Below are 23,112 nucleotides of genomic sequence, written 5' to 3' on the forward strand. Positions count from 1 at the left end.
GATTTCTACCAAGCCTATTGATTTGTTTTCTCGACGTGTTGTAACAACAAGGGCGGCGATGTGTCTTACGTTACACAGAGTAGCCTTATTTCTGAAGAACTATATGGGTATGATGATTTATTTGTGACATCATTACCTCAGCCTTTTTCGAGTGAATCCTCTCCCACAACCCTGTGAGGTTAGGTCGAGGGGCGGAAGTTATTAATCCAAATTTACTGGGTGGATTTCCTCACTTGTGGAGGATTTAAACCTTCGATCCTCAGTCCTACCCCAACAACCAAACCACAACACCACACTTCTTTTCAATGAATTCTAAGAACTTGTGAGGGCTCTTCCTTTTAGCTTCCTCAGTCTGGCGCCTTATTTTTTTCAACCCCTCCCTTAATGTTTTCTTTCCCACTAATTTGTCTTTTCAAAATTTCTTCCCTGCACTGTTTGTTTGTTTGGTAGGCTCAAGAGCACAAGCAGCTGAGTATGTGTATAAATTATAACAAGCAAAGAACAGAGGAACGGAAGTGTTAAAACATTCAAAAAGTCCCAAGTTCAGTCTTCACACCTCTCTCCAACACTCCGAAGAGCCACGGTCAAAGAGTTGGGTTAGCATGAGGGTTCGGGCTCCTGTTTTATTCCAAATAAATCGCCGGTCTTACGAGATTTTGAAACAGGTGTAACATTTATTGCCGTGTTTAAGAAGAAACCAGTGTCTGCAAACGCCTTCCAACATCTATCTCCTTCTAACAACGGGTCAGCAAGGGGCTTCCACTCTTCGTCAATCGCTCAATCTCAATCGCTATGCGGAATCGTCGTTAAAAGGGTTCCATGATCCAGGCGAGTCTGTTGACAGGTTGGGGTTCAGGATCTGTCCGGCTTCCAATAAGGGGACTGTGTCCTCGTCCCGGAGTTCCCGGGTGGGGGAGTACATCTGCCAGATTCCTCCAGATACCCCCTCATCTGGCACTCCCTCACTCTCCATTCTAATCTTTCCCTTCTCTCTCTTTCGACCCTTTCCTTTTCTTCTCTTAACTTTCTCCTGCACTCTCTGGTCTCCTTCGCACCCCAATATGATGGTTTGGGGTCTCCTCCGGCAATCAGCTTCCTCTTTGAGTATCCGGAGCCTCTCCCACTTTCTGGTCCATGGATTGTGCATCCAGATCCACTCCCAACCTGGCACCAACTCCCTTTCTTCCCCTTTTATATCTTCTAGTCTTGTTTCCACCTCCACCCTCGGCTTCCGTTCCCTTCCCGGTCTCTCTGACCGTTAGTCTTTTCAAATCTTCCTCTACTGTCCTCGGGTTAGGTTCCGGCGGTCCTGTCTTCTCGGGAGGGGAAACAGGCAGGGTCTGGATTTCTTTCTGTGTTGTGGGCGGGAGGGACGGCACTCCAGTGAGAGGAATTTTACTGTCACCTCCGCTCTCTACAGTTTTGTTGTTGTTTAGTCGTTTAGTCGTGTCCGACTCTTCGTGACCCCATGGATCAGAGCACACCAGGCCCTCCTGTCTTCCACTGCCTCCCAGAGTTGGGTCAAATTCATGTTGGTCGCTTCGATGACCCTGTCCAACCATCTCATCCTCTGTCGTCCCCTTCTCCTCTTGCCTTCGCACTTTCCCAACATCAGGGTCTTTTCCAGGGAGTCCTCTCTTCTCATGAGATGACCAAAGTACTGGAGCCTCAGCTTCAGGATCTGTCCTTCCAGTGAGAACTCAGGGTTGATTTCCTTTAGAATGGATAAGTTTGTTCTCCTTGATGGACAAATAGACTTATATTGTAGGAAGCGATCGTCTACGTCCAGAATCCACCACAGCTTTCACATGCTGACAGAAAACCCTCTGAGGGGAAATGAAATTTATGTGTGATCCCAAGACACTAAAGCAGAAGACCAGATGTTCCAACTTCACACAGAAGGCACACTCCACATCTTTGTACAGTGTGTACTGATGGCGGACGGGACTGCCTGCACCGCAGGACTTTACACAACTCAAGAGGTCACTGTTGCTCTTAGCGCGCCTTCAGACCTTTCGTACTCTGGGCTGACATTCTGGCCATGCTTCCCAGAGACATATGTATTTGTGCAAGAAAAAGAAAAATACTATTTTTAAGCACAGCACAGCCTATTGCCAAGAAGCTGAACTCTTAATAACTTGTAATAAAAACATTTCGGAAGCATTTTTTCCCCTTTTTTGACGAATTCCAGAGAATATTACAACAGGCTCCATTCATCATTATAGTTTGGGACTGAGATTAAAAAACGAATTAAGTAGGAACAATGTTTACATGAAAGGGAAAAAAATGGAGAACTTAAAATGGACTTGGATAACTTGATAAAGAAGTGGAATTTTCCCACAAAAGTTCATGTCGTGTATTATTTTTTTAATAGTGGCCTATAAAGGCATGCCCTATTTTTGCATTTATATTTTGTAATAGCCACACACTCCCATTTTTCTTTTCATGGAGCTGTGAATATACCAAGGAAGAGCCACCCCCACGTACCAACAAGAAGGCACATGGACTCTCAAAACCAGTACAGTAAAAATATTCTTTTTACTTTAATCTGATCCCAATTGGTTACACCTAGTGGGTTTACTAAATTATAATGTCGACCACCTCCACTGATAACATAAAACAGACCTTGCCCAGATCGGATTTCCTGTCTTGCTTTAATGATATTGAGGAGACATACTTTTCGCAGCAGTCCTGATGAAGTGGACAGCGCAAAGAGGATGTGAGTGAGGGTTTCCAAAGCACTCTGCTCACATGGACAATATCTTTCAAGATAAGGGTGGTCGACACTATGGAACAAGTAGCTGTTTTCCACAGTCAATTGTTAGGAGGCAAAGAGCTGATCCCGAACGAATGTATTTGTGAATCCAGAAATCTAACAAACTAACTTGACTATGTATATTTTATATGCCAATAAAAGTTGTTGTTGTTGTTGTTGTTATTATTATTATTATTATTAAATTATACCCTAATTCCCAGATGGAGCACATGGGTTTTCTGCATCACACTTGCTTGCCTTGTGCCCCTTTGTTTGGAGAACTGGAGTGTGAAATTCAAAAAACACATCTGCCTCAGCGGTAACTTTAAAACAACTTCGTTCCTCATCTAAGACAGAGGTACCTGGCGAAATTCTTCTTGCCAAGAACTTCACATCCCAGAGTAACCTCCCGGCACATCTCACCACAAACCTTTGGACTTTTGGTGCTTGCTTTGAAGAAGTAGGAGTCACCCACGAAAGCTCACAGAGCGTATGATTTTGTTGATTTTTTTAACAGTGGCCTAGAAAAGTATCACTTATTCTTCCATTTGTATTTCGTAATGGCCCCACGGCTCCCCTCCTTTATTTCAACTGATTATGAATTTGTAAGACTAAGGTGTTCCAAAATGTTGTTTTCAATCTTTAAAATCCTAGATGACTTGAAACCCTGAAGGACTCACCGATATGTTGAAGTCCTTCTAAAGGGTCCATCGTTGATTTCGGTTAGGTGGGAACTCAGGCCCAAGAAGTTGGGACTTCTCGGTGGTGTTTGCAGATCCATCTCTTCCTCCTGATTCGCCCCTTCGGTCCATGTATCCAGGTGAGCCTTCAGGACCTTCCTCTTCAAAGCCACCTCTAATAAAGCTTGTAACTACAGTGGTGCCTCGCTCAACGAGTGTCTCGCTCAACGATGAATTCGCATAACGATGGCCTTTGTTGGAAATTTTGCCGCCTTACCTAACAATGTTTCCTATGGGGGATTTTCACATAACGATGTTTGGGACCTTGCTTCACTTAACGATGACACTTTTAGGTCCCCTGTTTCGCTTAACGTTTTTTTTTTTTGGCAGCCCTGTTTTTGCTATTTTAAAAATATTCTAAAATGTTTAAAAAATGTTTAAAATGCTTGGAATTGTTAGTGCACCTAGTAAAACCTTCGTTAAAGTAATTTGGCTTCGTTCTGAGTCTTTTTGAATTTTTGGTGATTTTTTTTCACCATTGAAATGTATTGAATAGGCTCCTATTGGAACGGATTAACTGGTTTTCAATGCATTCCTGTGGGAAATGGTGTTTCGCTTAACGATGTTTTCACATAACGATGTTTTTAATGGAACCAATTAGCATCGTTATGCGAGGCACCACTGTATATTTTAGACCCCCTAAACATACTCTGTATGTTTGCAAGAACTGGCAGTTCTCAGTACATGGCTTGGTGGGCTGAAAGTTTATTGCAACCACTGACATGCAGTAAAAAAACAGCAAATGAAGTCCTATCAGAGCAGGAAGGCAGAAGTCATAAATAAAACAGCTAATTAAAACGAGCCATGTGGCTATTGCCTCTTTTGCTTAATCAGTTTCCACATCAACTAACACTCTACTGCAAATTTTTATGACTTCCTGTTCTCTCTCTCTCTCTCTCCCACTACAGTTAGATTTTACTGAATGGGGATAGGTGAAGAAATTAAGTTTTGTCCATAAATTTATTGGCCTTTTAAAAAACACACACATTTCTACGGACTGCTTTAAAAAAACAAAGCAAGTCCCTCTGACAGACATTCAAAGAATTAACGTCATTACTGGATACAGAAATATCTACAGACCTGTATCGCGTGGCGTGTTCTGTTTCAATCTCTTCCAGATGAAATTCTGCCCAAGGGTCAGGCATGTGCTTGGCCTTCTCGATGGCATGCTTCCAGGCTTCCTGCAGAAATGGAAACTGCTAAGCAAGGATGGTTCCAGACGCTCAGCTACTAGTATTACCAACCTAAAGACACCGATGTAATAGCTCTTTTATCTTTCCCACCCTCAAAGATCTGCTGCGGTAAAACGGGAGTGGGCAATGAGCGGTCCCTCCAGGGAGCACATGCAGCCTCTCAATGCTGGCCCTTCCCCTCACTCATTTTTTTAAAAACAGAAATAAATACCATATTTTTATGTGTATAAGTACCTGTATATTTTTGTCTAAAATCTTTAGACTAAAAATTGAGGGTCGTCTTATACACGGAAGTAGGCTGAGGAGAGAACAAAAACAAGTGGAGGGGAAGGCAGGGATCAAAGCGATCCTGCAGTGCTTTGATCCCTTTCCCCCTACACTTGCTAAGTCCCACTTAGATTTCTTAAGTTTGGATTAGAAAAAGTTGTGGGGTCTTATACATGGAAGCGTCTTATACACGGAAAAATACGGTATCTTTGCCCCAGAAAATCCACTTCTGCCTTTGAGGGAAAAAATAATAATAGTCATCTACTGTTAAGTCAATTCTGTCTTATGGTAACCCTTTCTGGGGTTTTCCAGGTAAAGGACACTCAAAAGTGGTTGACCATTCCATAGGCAGGTTGTTCAAGGCCACACAGGCGGGCTCTGTTTGCAAGGAGGCCCAGGGAGAATCGAATCCCCAAACTCTGGCTCCTGCAGCCAGATATCTAAACCACTGAGCTCTCCAGGGAAGGAGTGACATAATTTTGCCATGGTTTGAGGAGCCCCTAGCACTCCTGGGAAAGACAAAAAAAATCCAAATATTTTCAGATTATTATTGTTATTATTTAATTGGCCGACTAGAAGGCACAAGTGAACTCTTTCCCTCAATTATTGGAAGAAAAACAGTTTGGGGTGGGGTGGCAGCAGAGGACTATCTCTCCAGATCCAGGGCCAGATATGTCCTATGGTAAAAGAAACGTAGAAGGATGGGGTGGGGAAAATGGTTACAAATGGAAAAGGACAGCAAACATTTCCAAACAGAAGACTCCTCAAGATAGCAGTGAGACGTTTTTGTGGAGTTCTTCCATCTTTTCCTCCTTTATAAGTTTTTTTCAGAATAGAAGACCAAACAAGGGAGGGTTATTAAGCAGAGAGTAACGCTGCATGAAAGCCCTTCTTTCTCCATTAAGTGAACAGGACAAAATGACAAGTGCTATAAAAATCTTATATGGAGCTCCAGAAACTTCCTGGCTGTGAGAAACTGAACAGGTGCACAAGAAAGCACTCTTGGTGGTTTATAAAGATGCGTTATCTGGACAATAAAAAAAATATTTATATTTTCCATCATACTCCTGGGCCCAGGTTTTACACCAGAGACACAGTGGAAGAGACCCCAGAGTACTGTGGGATATAGAACTGGTCTAACAAATATCTTACAATTGACACAATGAGGTTAGGGCAGCTGTATCCAAATTTGAAAAGATGCTCAGGAGATACAGTACATTGTATATGCCTCTATTATCCGGCTCATAAATATTATTCGTACTGTATTTTAAATCGTGGTTATGGTAGAGTGAGAATGGCAGCAGAGCCAAAACTCCTCCCATGTGCCCTAGAAAAGTGGTCACCAACCTTGGGTCTCCAGATGTTCTTGGACTCAAACTCCCAGAAGCCTTCACCACTAGCTGTGCTGGCCAGGATTTCTGGGAGTTGTAGTCCAAAAACATCTGGAGGACTCAAGGTAGAGAACCACTGCCTTAGAAAATGCAAGGTAATTTTCTAAATGTAAAATATTTCCTTTAAAATAAATAGAATTGGGGTTCCAGTATCTATGCTCCAAAAGTGTTCTCTTAGGTATTGAAGAATAATGCATATGAAGATAGAGAATGAACACACTAAAAATGCACAGCTGCTTTCTTTTACAATAAACCACTCATTATTCGCATGGTCTCTTTCCACGAAGTCCCCCAACTGTTGACCTTAGCTGAGTGACCGTTTGTTTAGGTAGCCACTTATTCTTTAATTATGCATTGCATTCTTATTTTCTAATGTTCAACTAACGTAGCCAAGCGGAAACATGCAAAAGCAGCACGCAACACACAAAAACACAAAGCAGCACGTAACACATAAAAACCTTTAAAAAAAAACAAACCAAGCTCACCACAAGAAGCGAAGTCAGATGTTAGTACATAAGAAATGTGGATGAATATTACAACTCCAGACAGATCACTGGCTCCAAGACCCTATGAGATTTATCCAGATCTAACCATACTTCAAAAAGATCCACTCAAATCCATGGCACTTATGTGAATGATAACCAAGTTAAATCCCATTGATTTCAATGGGTCTAACAAAAGCTATGCATGGATTTAGGTCCAAACCTGTTACTGTGGGACTGTCAGTTTTAAATACTCATGTAATTTTATCCATGTAACGAAACAGGACTATTTTAACATTACTCAATCCTCATGTATTTAAAACTGACAGACCATTAACTTCTTAAGAAGGAGGGGAAAAATGCAGAAGAGATCCGTTGTAGCAGCAAATTCTGAATAATTCAGAACTGACATCTGCTTTGTTCACATTTCTCAAGCTGCAACATATATTCCTGAACAACTTTTGTAAAAGAGGGCATTTTAAATTAAAAACTTTGCCCCTTCAAATGCCTATAATAATCTCTTTAGAAGCATGATCACATTTATTTTTCACCTACCCGGCTACGGTCAACTGAACAGCCATGCTTAGAATGTCGCTGACTGCCATTCTAAAGAACATATATGAGAAACAATTAAGCGGAAGACATAAACAACAAAGGAGCAATAATTTAAATCCGTTCAATTAATTTAAAGCTACATTGTAGTAACTTTTTCAAAGATCACTTCCCTCCAGGAGTCCAGAAAAAAGCACCCGTTTGTACACGATTTAATCCAACATTATCTAATCCATGGGATACACTAGGAATGTTAATTCTTCTGTTAATGAGGTAGCTTTATTGTGATCGGTTCACGAATACTAGGATTATTCAAGGCAGTTTGATATATAATGTATTTCAGAGCTTAGAAAGTTAACTTTTTTGGACTATCGTTCCCAGAATCCCCAGGCCAATATGAGCACAGGCAATGATGGCTTGGAAAGTCTGGGATCTGTAGTCCAAAAAGCATTCCCACCCCAGCCCCCAAAAAAACTCTCATTTATTAAATAACTAGAAGGACTTTTCTGAGTTTCAAGACTCTCAATGGGAATAATTTATGCCTGGAGGTTGCATGTTTTGTAGGCTAACTTTGGCTTGATTCTTCTCTATACCATAATGGTAGTGGCATTAATGATCGAGAATACAGTGGTGCTTCACTTAACGACGATAATCCGTTCCAGGAAAATCGCCGTTAAGCGAAAACATCGTAAAGCAAAATTAAAAACCCCATTGAAACGCACTGAAAACTGTTCAGTGAATTCCAATGGGGTAAAAACTCAGCGTCCAGCAAAGATCCTCCATACAGTGGCCATTTTTGCTGCCTGTATAGCAAGGATTCCATCCCTAAACACAGTGGGGAGCCATTTTAAGCACCCGTCGGCTATTTTGAAAACCCGACGATCAGCTGTTTTGGATCGTCGTAAAGCAAAAATTGGTTCCCGAAGCAGGGAACCGATCATCGCTAAGCAAAATTCCCCCATTTAGACCATTGTATTGCAATCGCAAAAAGATCGTCGTAAAGCAGATTTGTCGTAATGCGGGGCAATGTTTAAGCGGGGCACAACTGTATTCTAATGATTATTAAGAATGGAGAATGGATGATAATATACTTATAATAATGGATAACTAGCAAGGGTCCTTCAACCAAATCCAGCTCCATGAGGGGTAGAGCCTGCTTCAACCCAGAGGTCAAGTGGAATGCTTGTTTTGTTGAGACCATTATTTCTGGAATCACCAAGCCACCACAGTCAGGGCAAAATAACTTGGGTTTTTTTGGAAGCTGTAGTTAGTTATTTTCTTTTTTAATTTTGGATTGGAAATACCACAGTCCTCCATTCCAGAATTCTAAGACATACAGATACTTTCTGGGCACTTGAATGCGCTCACCTGGCAGAAAGGCCTAAACTGGAAGGCTCTGAGGCCTAACTTCCTCCAGGTTATCTGTTCCTGCAGTAGTGCCACCTAGAAGCTTTCTTTCTGAACAGGAAGCCTGGAGGAGCTAGGCCCAGCTAAGTCTCAGAGCTTTCCAGCTGAGGCCTTTCCCCCAGGTGAGCCACACCTAGGTGTCTATCTATCAGACAGAAGTCCCAAAATGAAGAATTGTGCAATTTGCAGAAATCTGAAAATCCCATCCCTAGCTGTAATCCAACAAGGTAACTTTCCCGACTCATAACACCAGTGGTATCAGGCAGGCGATCAAGTAGGTAGCTCAACATTCATTGCTTAGCTCCCAAAATGCCCCAGCCCATAAACACAAAAGGACTACAGTCGTGTCCCACTTAATGATTGTCCCAATTACAATGAATCCGCTTTACGACAATCTTTTTGCGATCACAATTGCGGTCGCAAAACGATGGTCTAAATGGAGGAATTTCGCTTAGCAGTGATCGGTTCCCTGCTTTAGGAACCGATTTTCGCTTTACGACGATCAAAAACAGCTGATCGTCGGGTTTTCAAAATGGCCACCAGGTGCCTAAAATGGCTCCCCGCTGTGCTTAGGGACAGATTCCTCACTATACAGGCTTTTCAACGCTTTTCAATGTGTTTCAATAGGGTTTTTAATTTCGCTTTACGATGTTTTCGTTTAACGGCGATTTTCCTGGAACGGATTATCATCGTTAAGCAAGGCACCACTGTACATGTGTTTGTGGGCACACCGAGCAACCATTATCGTCCACATCTGCCTCACATGCTTGAATGTCTTCCTGCCTTACAGTATTTTTCATGCACACAATTGGTCTATGCATGCCAAGCGCACATGCTAGGGAAACTACAGGTTAGTCTAGACGTGAACAAACAGGCCATAACACTTCCCGAGAGCAGTTACAAGTCTGGGAAAATCCACTGAAGCTGTAACGTTCATCAAGATAATTAGTGACAAGAAGCAAAGCGGGCAAGAAAGCTTTGGCTTCACTTTTCATGCCAGGCTAAAAAGATTTAAATAAAGACAGTCCTTACCCTGATATTGAAAGAACTCCGAGGAGACGCGCTGGACGAGTACTGATCATTTTTGGCCAGGTTTCTGTAATAGTTGTTGACCCTCTCAGTCCCTGCCTTGTTCAACACAGGGTCATGATCATCTGTTATGGGGCAGATGTAATAACTATCTTCCTCATCACTGTCGCCATCATGATAGTTCCCCTGGACAGCTTTTCCTATCTTTGCATTGCTGAGACATTCCATGTGAAAAATAAGATCTTCGTCCGCCATGCTGGTAGAAGCAGAGCGCTCCTCGGGGGATGACTGACGAAGCCAGTGTTACAAATAGATGAACCTGCAAAGAGGAAAGGGGGGAAGTCAATATTCAAATTGCAGGAGGGCAGCTAGAAATCAGCATTTAGGCATCTCTGTTACCTCCCCAACCTGCAAAATATATAGCCTCAAGCAAGCACTAACCTTTAGAAACTTGGCTACATTGGTCACATGATTCGGTGTGGAATGAAAAATACAAGCATCAACTGCTTAAGTAGTGACAATTGACTATTGAGATCTATGCTATTTGACTTATGCTGGCATATGTAAGCAACAAGATTCTGGCCATTATTAGAGAGATATCAGATTCTCAGCTAAAGGATATGAAAGATAGCCAATAATCAGCTGCGTTCATTTGTTAAATTATTGGTACTGTACTCATAACATCGTCTTGCATTGACATGTTGGCTTTTACAGATTTCAACATTTACTCTATTAATTTTTTGATTAGTAAAAAGACAGTAGTGAAGTAATGCTTTAATAAATTGAAAGCCTTTTAAAATTAGTATTTTATTTTTAACAGTGCTATAACATGGCATTAAACCGACAAAAATTTCAAAAACAGACAATTATGGCCTTTCTCTTTTTCACTAAAGATACACAGGAATAATTCATTGGCTATGAGAGTCCGACAGTCACAATCCAAAAATGTGTCGCTTTTTCAATCTGTGCCATTAACCAGATTTCACATGCCCCGCCTGCATCTACTGTGACTTCTTTGTTCTCTCCCTACTGTCTTTAGAACATAGCTGTATAACACCAAACAATATTGGACTACAACTCCCCGTTAGTCCAGTGATGACTGATGGGAGCTGCAGTTCTGTAATAACAGCTGGAGGGGAACACACATACCTGTTTCTGAGTATGACTTCCTTGGGTGAGGAATCTACCTTTTCCATTTTGTAAAAGGCCAAATTGATGGCATTAAGTCAAAGCAAAGCGTAGTGCTTAAAGAACTCTCTGGGCAGTTTATAACTGAATTATACAAGCTACACTTTGCCTCCCAGCAAACTGTGTATTTATTTATTTATTTATTTATTTATTTATTTATTTATTTATTTATTTATTTATTTATTTATTTATTTATTTATTGTATTGTATTGTATTGTATTGTATTGTATTGTATTGTATTGTATTGTATTTATACCCCGCCTATCTAGTCATTTCGACCACTCTACTAGGCGGCTTACAACAAATGATAACAAGTTCTAAAACATTTATAACAATTAATTAATTAGATGATTCTATAAGATGGGAAAAATAAAAATAAATCAAATAAAGAGAGAGAGAAAAAGGAAAGAGGACAGGAATTAACTGGATGCCATTTACCAACCGTGGAAGGATGGAAGGCTGAGTCAATTTTGGGTTGGCTACATGAACCAACCCATTGGGACTGAGCTCAGCTTGTGAGCGGAGTCTTGACTGCAGTGTACCCACTGTACCATTAAGCTCTTCTAGCATTCAGTAAATGAACAAAAATATTTTTGAAATACCAATAAAGCACAACTTTTGTCCTAGTTGCTCACAATTTCTTTCAAGAGCTACAATTACAGAGACATCTACTACCCTATCTGTCAAATCTATAAAAGGGACTGTGTCTCTAAAAATCGCTCCTAAGAAGACTCAACTCATAATTCTTCTGTTGTGCCCCACCCAGTTGGAAATGCTCTAGCAAGTTGGCCTATGAATAAAAACTAACATCTGGCATTAAGAGGTGTGTTAGAATAAATATCTTATGCCAGAAGTATGTTATCACATGGCAGCCCTATAAGAGTATACTGTGTTTTTCTGTGTATAAGATGCTACTTTTTCCTAAAATCAGTAAAATCACCAAAAATGGGGGGGCATCTTATACATGGAAGTAACAAAACGGCCCATACCTTGCCTCTGTAAACAGGCTTCCTTCAGTCACAAGGCTTAGCCTCCTACAATCACGGGCTTGATGGAACTGACATCAGCTGATGCTGAACAAACCAAGTGGAACACACCTCGCTGGAGGTGGAGGCCTGGAGGCTCAGATGCAACAGGGACTCCTAATGTACGAGTGTTCTGAGCCCAGAGGCTGAATCCTCCAAGCTATGTTTTCTTAATTTTTGGGTTTTAAAAGGGGGATGCGTCTTATAAACAGAAAAATACGATATATAGTTAGCTTTCTTATTTAGCCATGCATCTCCAATAGCGACTTATATCTCCAGGCTCCCTTTTGCTGTAGCAGCTGCTGTATTGTCCAGTATAAAACAACTGTATGTTGTTCTTCCTTCTGTTCAATATTCCTCATTCGTTACATTCTATGAAAACGCTGTCCCTTTTTATTTTTATTTTCATCTCTCACCATGAGACTAGCGTATAATACATTTAAATAATTAGAACTGTTTGTTTTCTTGCTCAAGGAATTTTGCCACCTGAAAATAAAATAAAATGCCGCCCTTTCCCAGTTCCTGGGCAAAACCTAACTGAACTGGCAACTCTGTCTTTCTTCAGCATTGCTGATGGAACAGCATTCTTCATGGAGAAAATTAAAGTGAGAGACGCCGAGTAGATTATTTAGCACAATGCTCTTCTCTTCCAAAACACTATGATGGCACATCCAATTTCTGCCACCCAAGACAACAAACAGCCTCCATCTGCCCCAACAGCTGGCAGTCCAGGACAATGCACAGGTAAGTTTCCCTTCATGAATTTCTTCCCTGGTTTCTTTTCAAGTTTACGCTTCTTTTAACATTTAAGCCTACTCCTGATTTTGCCTCTTTTCTCTCACTTCTCCTCCCTGGTCTCTCCATTCATCTAACATTAATCTTACCAATGGTGTCACTTCCTGCCCTGCCCTTTGGCAGGCTGCTCCCAGCGGCTTGATTTTTGCAGGCTGACGCAGGACGGACCAGGACTATTCAAAATCAGGCACAATGCAAGGCAGACATTTAGGAAACAATGTCCTACTGCCGATTCACATGAAGCAGGTGCAGGAGATCTAAAGGCAAAGTCCAAGGACAGTCCAGACTCAACCCAAGGTAATCCCAAGAGAAAACAAAAAGGAAGAGTCCAAAGAGCACAGCGAGGCAACCCAAAAGTCATTCACAGCCAAAGACAAAATAGCTGGGGTCAGAGTACAGACCTCCAGACAAAATCTGGAGCAAGAGGCGACATTGGCTGAAATTGATCAGTGTAGCAAGTCACAACTAAAGGCACTGAATCAATGAAACAGATGAACTCACTCACCAAATAAATCTCCATTAATTCAATCATTCCAGCTCTCCCTTGATGTCGGACTTGTTCAATGGGCCTTCTCTATTCCCTCCCCCTCCTCTCTTCTATGGGTGGAATACCCTCCCCTTAGATCTGGGACGGGGAACGTCCGGCCCTCCAGTTCTTGAATTGCAGCTACATCACCCTAAACAGCACAGCCACTGGTGAACAAAGGCAAGAACTGCAGCCACACATTCCCAATTAAATATTCAGCATCTCACCTCTGTTCTTCGATCCTGGCCGTAAATGCTGCAAGAGCAGCCAAAACAATACATCCACAGATAAGAGATACAGTGGTGCCTCACTTTACGATTGCCCCGCATTACGATGAAACTGCATTATGACGATCTTTTTGCGATCGCAAAACAATGGTCTGAATAGGGGTTTTTCGCTTTGCGATGATCGGTTCCCTGCTCCCTGGTTCCCAGCTGATCAGCGGTTTCAAAATGGCCACAGGGTTAATAAAATGGCTCCCTGCTGTTTTCTGGGACGGATTCCTCGCAAGACAGCCACCGAAAATGGCCACCCTTTGGAGGATCTTCGCTGGACGGTGAGTTTCCAGCCCATTGGAATGCATTGAAGGGGTTTCAATGCGTTTCAATGGGCTTTTTATTTTCACATTACGACGTTTTCGTTCAACAGCAATTTCGCTGGAATGAATTAACGTCGTAATGCAAGGCACCACTGTAATAAATCTCAGCTTGGATTTTTGGGGCTACAAATCCCACAATTCTCCATTCCCAGAGTTCTACCTAACAGACAAACAACCTATGGGTACCGAAATGTGGCTCAACTGGGAGAGAGGCCTAGGCTGCAAGGCTCTGAAACCTAGCTAGGCCTAGCCTCACCTAAGCTTCTTATTCCTGTCCCAGTGCTAGCTAGGAGCTTTCTTTCTAAACAGGAAGCCAGGTGAAGCTAGCCTTCCAGTTTAGGCCATTCTCCCGATGAGCCATACTTAGGTGTCTGTCAAGCAGAAATCCAGAATTTAAAATTATGAGATTTGTAGTCCAAAATTCCATCCCTCGTATCCAAGAATTGTGGCCACAAACAAACAAAGGAGAACAAAGAGATACAGACATTTCTTTCTTTCATTAGAAAAGTGATACTGTATTTTTCTGTGTATAAGACGCTACTCTTTCCTAAAACCATTACAATAAAGATTGAGGGCCGCTGGAGGTGGAGCTTGTAGGCAGTGCTCAGATTCAACAGGGACTCAAAATGTCCGACCATTCTGAGCCTAGAGGCTGAGTACTCAAAGCTAGGTTTTCTTAATTTGGGGTTAGAAAAGTGGGGTGTGTGTCTTATAAACGTGTGTGTGTGTTTGTGTGTGTGAAAGATAAATGGAAAAATACAGTATTTTGTTTGTCAATGAAATGTTTCACCCAATCCCTGACTTTGTTAGATAAAGATATAATACCCAAGCCACTATACACTCACACATATACACACGACTCAGAAGCCTTTAGTCCCATAGTCAACTGATGGGGCCAGAAATATGATTGGTTTTGGTTCTATTGTCCTAAGACAACCAGCAATTTGAACATAACGATCTTTCTACAAGGAAAGGAAATTCCATACTTGCTTAGAACATGCTATCAAAAGGCACTACCTGTACTCTACCCTTTCCCCGAGGAAGACAAAATGTCACCCCACCAGGGAACGCAGGTCTCGATATGCAACATGTCGTATTTATCCAGGTCAGAGAGGCAGCAACACAAGTTTGGACTTGCCGTTCATGCTACCTACTCCATGAGGAAAGAAGACATGGCAGCAGGAAAAAGCAAAAGTTTTCTCTTCATTGTCCTTGGCTTGTGAACCATACAGTGCAATAAAAATGTTCCAAGCTCTATATTATCTCATTAATCACAGTGGGAACTAGCTTACACTTGAAAAGATGCTTAGAAAGACAGTAAGAAAGATGGCCCACAATCTTTCCATATCACTCCGCTCACTTTTTAATATAAATTTATGGGGTGTAGGCTGTTAGCCTGCTGTCCTGAAAGCAACCAAAGTTTTCTGCCCCCTTGAAGACCTACAAAGACAAAACTAAATCAAACTTCTTAGTATTTAAATTGCCATAAAGCTTTCAGTTCTGTTTTATTTATAAAAATATGGGCCAGTATCCTGTTCAGTTTTCCACACATACGCCTAGAAATGTGGAAGCAGCTGCGGCGAGGCAGAAAAATCCAGTTGTATTTTTCGCACCATAAGACACACTTTTTTCCCACAAAACGGGGGGTGGGGGTGGTGGAAAGTCTGTGCGTCTTATGGAGCGAAGAAAACAGATTATATTTTCCTGTTTTCTTCTCCTAAAAATTGGTGCGTCTTATGGAAAGGTGCGTCTTATGGAGCGAAAAGTACGGTACCTGTCCAGTCACATGAGTACGTGACCAGGTATGCAACCAGACCTTTACGGCTAAGTTGTAGCCACTTCCATGTTCACAGGCAGAAAACTACACCCAGGATGTTTTATCTGTGTAGTTGTCACCCAGTCTATCCTGTTGAGGATCTCAAAACATCTTTTCTGTTTCCTGCAATATTTTCAAAACAAACCTTGCAGCAAATCTCTCTCTTCCTCCAATGTTGTGCCTTCTTCTTTTCTTAAAATGCGATCAGTCCACCGAGAACCCAATAACAAAGTGATATGACTATGTAGAACGTGTGCTTTGCACGTAACTTATCTCAGGTTCAACTGCTGGTATTTTTAAACCCCTGCCTGAAACACTGACTCTTTGTGGAGTGCAGGAGTAGACAGTCTTCTAAGGTGCAGAAGCTACAGCCTCCCATCCCTGACTTTGAACAGTCCCGTTTCCTCTGTGACCTCCTTTCCTTCCAATTTCTTCTTGCAGAAATAGAGGCAGGGTTACTGAAAATGCCGCCTTGAGCCCTCTAACGGCATTTTTTAAAATCAAACACATCTGGAAGGAATGTGGGAAACCCCCAGGAGTACAAGTAACTTCTCAAACATGAAAAAACTGCCCCCATCCATTAATAAAGCACAAATAATAAAGTAATCATGTGTCGTTAAGTCAATTCTGACTTATGGCAACCCTTTTCGGGGTTTTCAAGGTAGAGAATACTCAGAAGTGGTTTGCTATTCCCTTCTTCTGGGGGAGCCCCGGGGACTGTGCAGCTGGCCCAAGGCCACCCAGGCTGGCTCCTCTACTTGCAGGAGGCACAGGGGCAAAGTGAACTGCCAACATCTGGCTGCCAAGCCAGATACCTAAGCCACCGAGATATCCAGCAGCTCAGTGCTAGAACACAAGGAGACTTTATTTTTCCAAAAAAAGTCTTCTTTTTAAAAAAATATATATATTGTATTTTTGAGAACAGGGGTGTATGAGGCTCATAGGCTGCAGGTTGCTCTTATAGAATAAGAGTGGGAAGGAGGACAACTTGGAAAAGCTACAAGTGGCTGCTATTAAGTGGGTGCCGTTCACCTTAGGGAACTGGGAACTGCAGACAAAAAAAAAGAGAGGAAAATTTCTAAGCTCTGGGTAGAAGGAAGATCTACTTCTGCTGATAGCTCTTTGAGTGATTAGCCGCAGATCACCAAGGAATTTTGACTCCCATTTGTTTAATGGTAGCAGGTCACGAAGAGTCACGACTTAACCACTGAACAACAACAAGCAGGAACAAAATTATTCTATCCTAATAACTCATACTGCTGAAATCACAAAAGCTCAGCATAACGAGGAAGGGATTTCTGCATGCAAAGACAGCGAACTCTATAGAATGCAAAGGAATTCCCAAAGCTCAGTATTCTTTGATTCTGTGAATCTCAAGATTCTTGTAAAAAAAAAAAAAAAACAAAGTCAATTCCACAAGTCTAAAGCCTACCAATGCCTGATGTATTGAGCTGGATGGGGAAAAAAATAACCAGGTGGGAATATTCAGTCTGAAAAGATTATTTTGCTCCAAAACTCACATCGAGAATGCCTGTGTGGATGATGAAAAGAAACAAAAGCATTACCTCTTGTGGACTAACTTCCACAACAGGAAGTTGAATGCAAGCCTCCGGCGTTCACAAAGCTCTTCTTTGTAGAAATGGAGCAGTAGACTTCAAAGCAACACACGCCACCAGAACGACAACTCTGTGGGTTAAAAAAAAACCAACAACTCTGTTATCGCCAGCGCTGAGACTTGGACCATCGTAATAAATCTTCCAATCAGTGCCTGTGTGGTGCTTCAACCTCATCTGAACTCTGTTATACTCTAAAATTAGAGATGGCATTTCCCCAATGAAATACAGAGCCTAAATAGTCCTGGCTGGAGGAAGACAAATGTCTGTGGCTCTTAAAACTCGAACAGACCTTCTGGCTTTCTTTTTCCAGCTGAGTGAAGGCCTTCCTATTCTTCCATGTATTTAGCTTTTTTGGGCAGCCCTTAATTTCTGAAGATGGGTGTTTTATTGGCTGGCCTGCCTCTAGTTTTTCTGTTTTTCATCATTATTATATTGTTATAATTTTACTGTAATAAAAATTTTATTATCATTATTATACTAGCATCATTTCAAATTTCATAAGCCCAAACTTTGTGCAAAGTCATAGAAGGACAGGGGAGAAATGTCCAGATCAAATCAATGTAACACTCTATTTACATATATGGAAGATGGGAGATTCAGGACAAATATAAAAACAGCAATTCTTCACACTGTGTACAGTCTAAATAAATGACGAAATTCTGCTGCCCCCAAATCCTGGGCAGAACATCAGTTTCAAAGGCATTGGCAAGGTAGGTCCCTACTCTGACACCATAGTAAAGGTTTCCCATAAAACCCTGGAGCAACGTTACCATGGAGATCTAAAATGCCAGCCATCCCGGCCCAAATCGCCTACTGCCAGGGCGAAAAGGAGCCCCCACTTCAGTTCTTAAGACCCTGGCAGCTGCCAACGTGACAGAAAATGGTGTAAAAACACTCCTCATGTTTGCTTCTGCAGCAAAGCTGGTCTAGATGGGGCCACATCTCACTCGAGCATGAATTTTTTAAAGAAAAGGCAGAATTAAAACGTATGCCATCAACAAGGCTGGACCAATTTTGATAAGGTGTATTACCTTCTAAACCAGACTTCCCCAACCCAGTAGCTTTCAGATGTTTTAGATCAGTGGTCTCCAACCTTAGGCCTCCAGATGTTCTTGGGCTGCAATTCCCAGAAGCCTTCACCACCACCTCTGCTGGCCAGGATTTCTGGGAGTTGAAGTCCAAGAACATCTGGAGGCCCAAGTTTGGGGACCACTGTTTTAGATGACAACACTCTTTCCCGCCCCCCAGCCAACACAGCCAAGAGATCCCAACACATCTGGAAGTTAAGGAAAGCTGTTATTGGCTCCATCCCAAGTCAGAACTAGCCCAACGCTCTTTTAGAGACAACCAACAAATGCTTTTCCTTTCACAGCCTGCGTTTCTCATTGCAGAGCAGAAGAGAATGTGGGACCCATTCAAGTTGAATGGGGTTATTTGCTTCTTCTTTCTACTTTTAATAGCTTACAGTTTTACTTCCTCTGCGCTGGAAGCTGCCCCAAACTTCTGGATGAGCTCCCTGGATGCCAAAGCAGATCATCCAGGAGATGAGTTGCTAAGCAGTTACCTCCTTCAAGTGCAGACTAAGAGGTTTATTTGTTTTATGTAGTTCATTTATAGCCCGAAGCTTGGATGTAATGCCTTAAAAATATCTGTAACATTATTTCGGAGGGGGGGTGTTTCATGCATGCACACAAAAAGAGCATGACAAACTTCCTTTTTCAAATAACATAATGACTGGAAATTAAATTACTCCCCCCATCTCTTAATAGAACAAGTAATACTCATTCCAGTTATGGGGTGGCATGAAGGGATGTATTTTGTTTTGGGTGGTTTTTTTTTTGCCATTTTTCTAGGTTAACGGCATTTTTGACAAGAACACCACCAACCACAATGTAACCAAAAAGTAATGGGTTACGAATAGGCCACTCATAATGGATAATACATGATGAACAGAGAACTGCAGATTATTTTGGGGGCGGGGTTAGACTACAGTTCCCAGAATTCCATGGGCATGTAGTCCAACAAAACAAAACACCTGGGTTATCTGGAGGAATTCTGGCACTCCAAATAGTTGTCTATTTTATCTCAGTGGTAGTACACACCTGTCCAAAAAACACAACTCCCAACCCCAAACACACCGTATCCAATTGTCACTACATTCCTAATAAGTAACTTTCAGTTTTCAGGTATGACACACGTTTGCTGGCTTGGATCCAGCAGAAAGAATAAAATAAACGGAGCTTAAGAAAAGGGAGGGGGGAAAACCCTAGCCAACTCTTCTTAAGCAAATTTGTTTACAATCCAGTACAAGAAAAAAACAAAACAAAAGAGAGAAATAGAATATATAAGATAAATATTTTTATTTTAGTTTGGGGGTTTTTTTGCACATGATGAAAAAAGGCTGAAGTGAAAACACTTTCACAATCAGGCAATCCACATCCTGTTTGAACATAGCCTTTGGAAGGACATTGCTGAAAAACACACACGTCACGAATATGGCTTCATTCATTTTATTTTATTTGGTTCATTTGCAGCCCAGGGCTTGGAAGTACAGTGGTGCCTCGCTTGACGAGGATAATCCGTTCTGTTGAAATCGCTGTTAAGCGAAATCCTCGTCAAGCGAAATTTAAAAACCCATTGAAATGCATTGAAAACTGGTTCAATGCGTTCCAATGGGCTAAATACCTCAGTGTCCAGCGAAGATCCTCCATAGGGCGGCCATTTTCCGGTGCCTGTAAAGCGAGGAATCCGTCCTAAAGCACAGTGGGGAGCCATTTTGCACAGGGAACCGATCATTGTTAAGCGATTTTTCCCTATAGGAACATCATTTTGCAATCGCAATAGCGATCACAAAAACTTCCTCGTAAAGCGGTTTCATCGTTTAGCAAGGTAATCGTTAAGCGAGGCACCACTGTAGTTAACACCTTAATCTGGGGTATAATTTGACAAGAAGAAACGTGGAGGGGGGCATCAGAATCAGTCATACCTTATGTGAGGGAAACGGTGGTGGAGGAGAAATTTTGCAGGAAAACACACACCTCCTACAACTTTACTTGAGAGAATTGGGGTGGTGTTGGCACAATCCTGTTACACAGGCACGCACACCTTACGCAGGAATAGAGCCTTATCAGAGAGAAATGTTGTGGGGTTATTATAAATTACAGAGAGATTCAGAAAGTACAGTACTCAAAATGGAAATCTCAAACACAAAACATCCCAACCCTCTTGTCTCATGCTTGAGCCCTGAATACGGCGTGTCCCACCGCCTGCAGAAGTCGCTGAAATAAATCCAGCCAGCCATTCTTCAGATCTTATCTGCACGACAGAAGTTGTAACAGGGAGCTGTTCACTTCCCGGAGAACTCCCTGTACTTTCACTGTTTGAACAACACGCACCCACGCCCTGGCACACACAAGTGCCAAAATAAAACAGACCTTTCAAACCATGGATTCTGCCTCTACTGCTGGTGCCATCTTGAGAGTGGGCACACTGGGGGGGGGGAGAGAGAGAGAGAGAAAGAAATGCATGCAGATGATGCTTCTTCCTGCCAAAAGAAAGATAAAGATCGACGGCTAAAGTCCAGGTTGATCTACAAACAGTAGTCGAACTGGTCTGGTAACTCCGGAGATGAATTTATTTTAATGCACAGCCAAATAATGTCCTGTTCTCTCTACAGAGTTGTGTTACATACACTCTGCACTTCCCCTCCTCCTGTTAAAAGGTCTTCCAAATTCTGCACAGAAACTTTAGTCCAGCTGTCATCACGCTACACAAATAGCTTTGCGCTGTGCTTTTCTGGTCATCTTTCCAATTCTTTGCTTTTTAAAGTCTCTCTCTTTTTTTGTGCCACATATTTGTTTCCATATTATTATATAAGTTAATGTGGGTTTTTTTTTACTATGACAACACCTTCCATACCATTTTGAATATTTTAATTTACATATCTGTTGTTATACTCCCCTCAAGGCATTTGGTCCTTGAATTGGGAGAAAGGAAGGATACAAGTGAAATGAAATAGACAAGGAAAGACTGAACTTCCCAAGTTCTGTGCAATGTCACAAACGAAACCAATATGTTTATACCTCTTTTTTCACATTGCTTATGGCTCTAGTGCTGGATTTCAAAAGGCAACACTTATAGACTTCCTACCCTATCTGCAGCTTTAAGAACTAGAAAAATGTTCTCTAAATTGATATCAAAACCACAGGAAACCCTCCACCACCATCCCGCCCAAATTATTATCTCCTCTCCTCCCTGAATCATCTGTTACTGACAACAATTTGCATTTATTCCTGCATGCACTCAAGAGTATAAGCTTGATTATGTATATTATTTTAATCCTAAAAGATTAAACTGCATTGAGAAGTGCAGGAAAGTTTTTATATATCTTTGGACAAATACCATCTGAAAACATTGGGGGGCCCCATATGGTATTGGAAAATTGATTTTATTAGTATAGCAGGCCTTGAAACAAGTACAGTGGTGCCCCGCATAGCAACGATAATCCGTTCCGGAAAAATCGTCGCTATGTGGATTCGTCGCTATGCGAAATAAAAAAGCCCATAGGAATGCATTAAAACCTGTTTAATACGTTCCTATGGGCTTAAAATTCACCGCTATTTTTGGTGCCCGGTAAGCGAGGAATGGGCGCAAAAACACTGCGGGCAGCCATTTTTTAACCCGGTGGCCATTTTGGAACTGCCGATCAGCTGTTCTAAAAACATCGCTATGCGAAAATCGGTAAGCGAAACAACTTACAGATCATCGCAAAGCGATTTTTTACTATTTAAAACATCGCAATGCGATCGCAAAAACGATCGCAAAAAAATCGTCGCTATGCAGATTCGTCGTTAAACGAAGTGCTTGTTATGCGGGGCACCACTGTATCTTAACTAGCTTTCAAGGAGCTGGATGACTGGGTCATAACCTCAAGAAAGCCAAGGACTGTATGCAACATTTCTGCACCACTGTCTTTGTACACCATGTTCTTATGCAACGTTGCATGCAGAGTTCTAGGCTTACAGTAAGCCTTTCTTTACATTCAACAGAGGTGGATCTGTTGACCGTCATGTGCTTTCCCTCGGTCCACAATAAAGCATCAGGGTAGCTTTCCAGTAACACAACACAGCACTGTCAACAGAATCAAGCAGTAGGAGATTTTGCAACCGCCTGGCCCGCAGAAGCACAGATTACATCATTTTAACATTACTGTAGGTTTGGTAGCTGTGCAGTTATATTTACCAAAAAAAAAAAAAAAAATCAAAAAAATCACCACCATCTGTTCCCTTTCCAGATCCACTCCCTGTCCTTATGTGGACAAAGAAATATGCAGGCTTGCTCATAGGCAAATCTGCTGACCCAGTGTCTTTGGCGCTGTGACACAACAGCAACGCCCTGCTATCAAATGGGCTGGGAAAATTCTCTACTGAGATAATGGAAAAGCAGCCCACGGCAGGTAGCAGAAAAATCGGCTGTTTTGTTCCGTTTTTGATTCCTTTTAAAGCACGAACCGCCTTCTCCCAGGCAGGCAAACAGATCATGTGTGCTCTGGGCTAAATTACAGAAAGTCTAATTCCATTACATAACAGTCAGAGCCATTAAAATCCACAAGACTACGCTTCCGCACACCCTTTTACAGTGCAATCCTGGGTCTGCTGACTCAGCTCTCCATCTTGTTGTGATCAATGGAACATCTTTACCCAGGAGGAAGCTCAGCCGGGCTTATTTTACAA

At 41.9% G+C, this 23,112-nt stretch overlaps 1 protein-coding gene across 5 annotated transcripts in view; it reads right to left on the reverse strand.

Annotated features, from left to right (window-relative positions):
* EEF2K (eukaryotic elongation factor 2 kinase) overlaps window positions 1-23,112 on the reverse strand; it is a 55,733-nt gene that overhangs the window by 29,135 nt on the left and 3,486 nt on the right. For 2 of the 5 annotated variants that reach the window (XM_020799559.3, XM_020799557.3), the window contains exons 2-5: window positions 17,330-17,450; window positions 9,820-10,135; window positions 7,384-7,434; window positions 4,576-4,676 (exon numbers count right to left, since the gene is read on the reverse strand). In XM_020799559.3, the coding sequence (XP_020655218.3) occupies window positions 4,576-4,676; window positions 7,384-7,434; window positions 9,820-10,071 (404 nt within the window). In that variant the 5' untranslated portion in view covers window positions 10,072-10,135; window positions 17,330-17,450. Of the gene's footprint in view, window positions 1-4,575; window positions 4,677-7,383; window positions 7,435-9,819; window positions 10,136-17,329; window positions 17,451-20,814; window positions 21,090-23,112 lie in introns of those variants that run through there. The other 3 variants (XM_078381228.1, XM_020799558.3, XM_078381229.1) reach the window with 2 other exon arrangements.

The sequence above is a fragment of the Pogona vitticeps genome, chromosome 13, assembly GCF_051106095.1.
Source record: "Pogona vitticeps strain Pit_001003342236 chromosome 13, PviZW2.1, whole genome shotgun sequence".
In the NCBI taxonomy this organism is placed as follows: domain Eukaryota; kingdom Metazoa; phylum Chordata; class Lepidosauria; order Squamata; family Agamidae; genus Pogona; species Pogona vitticeps.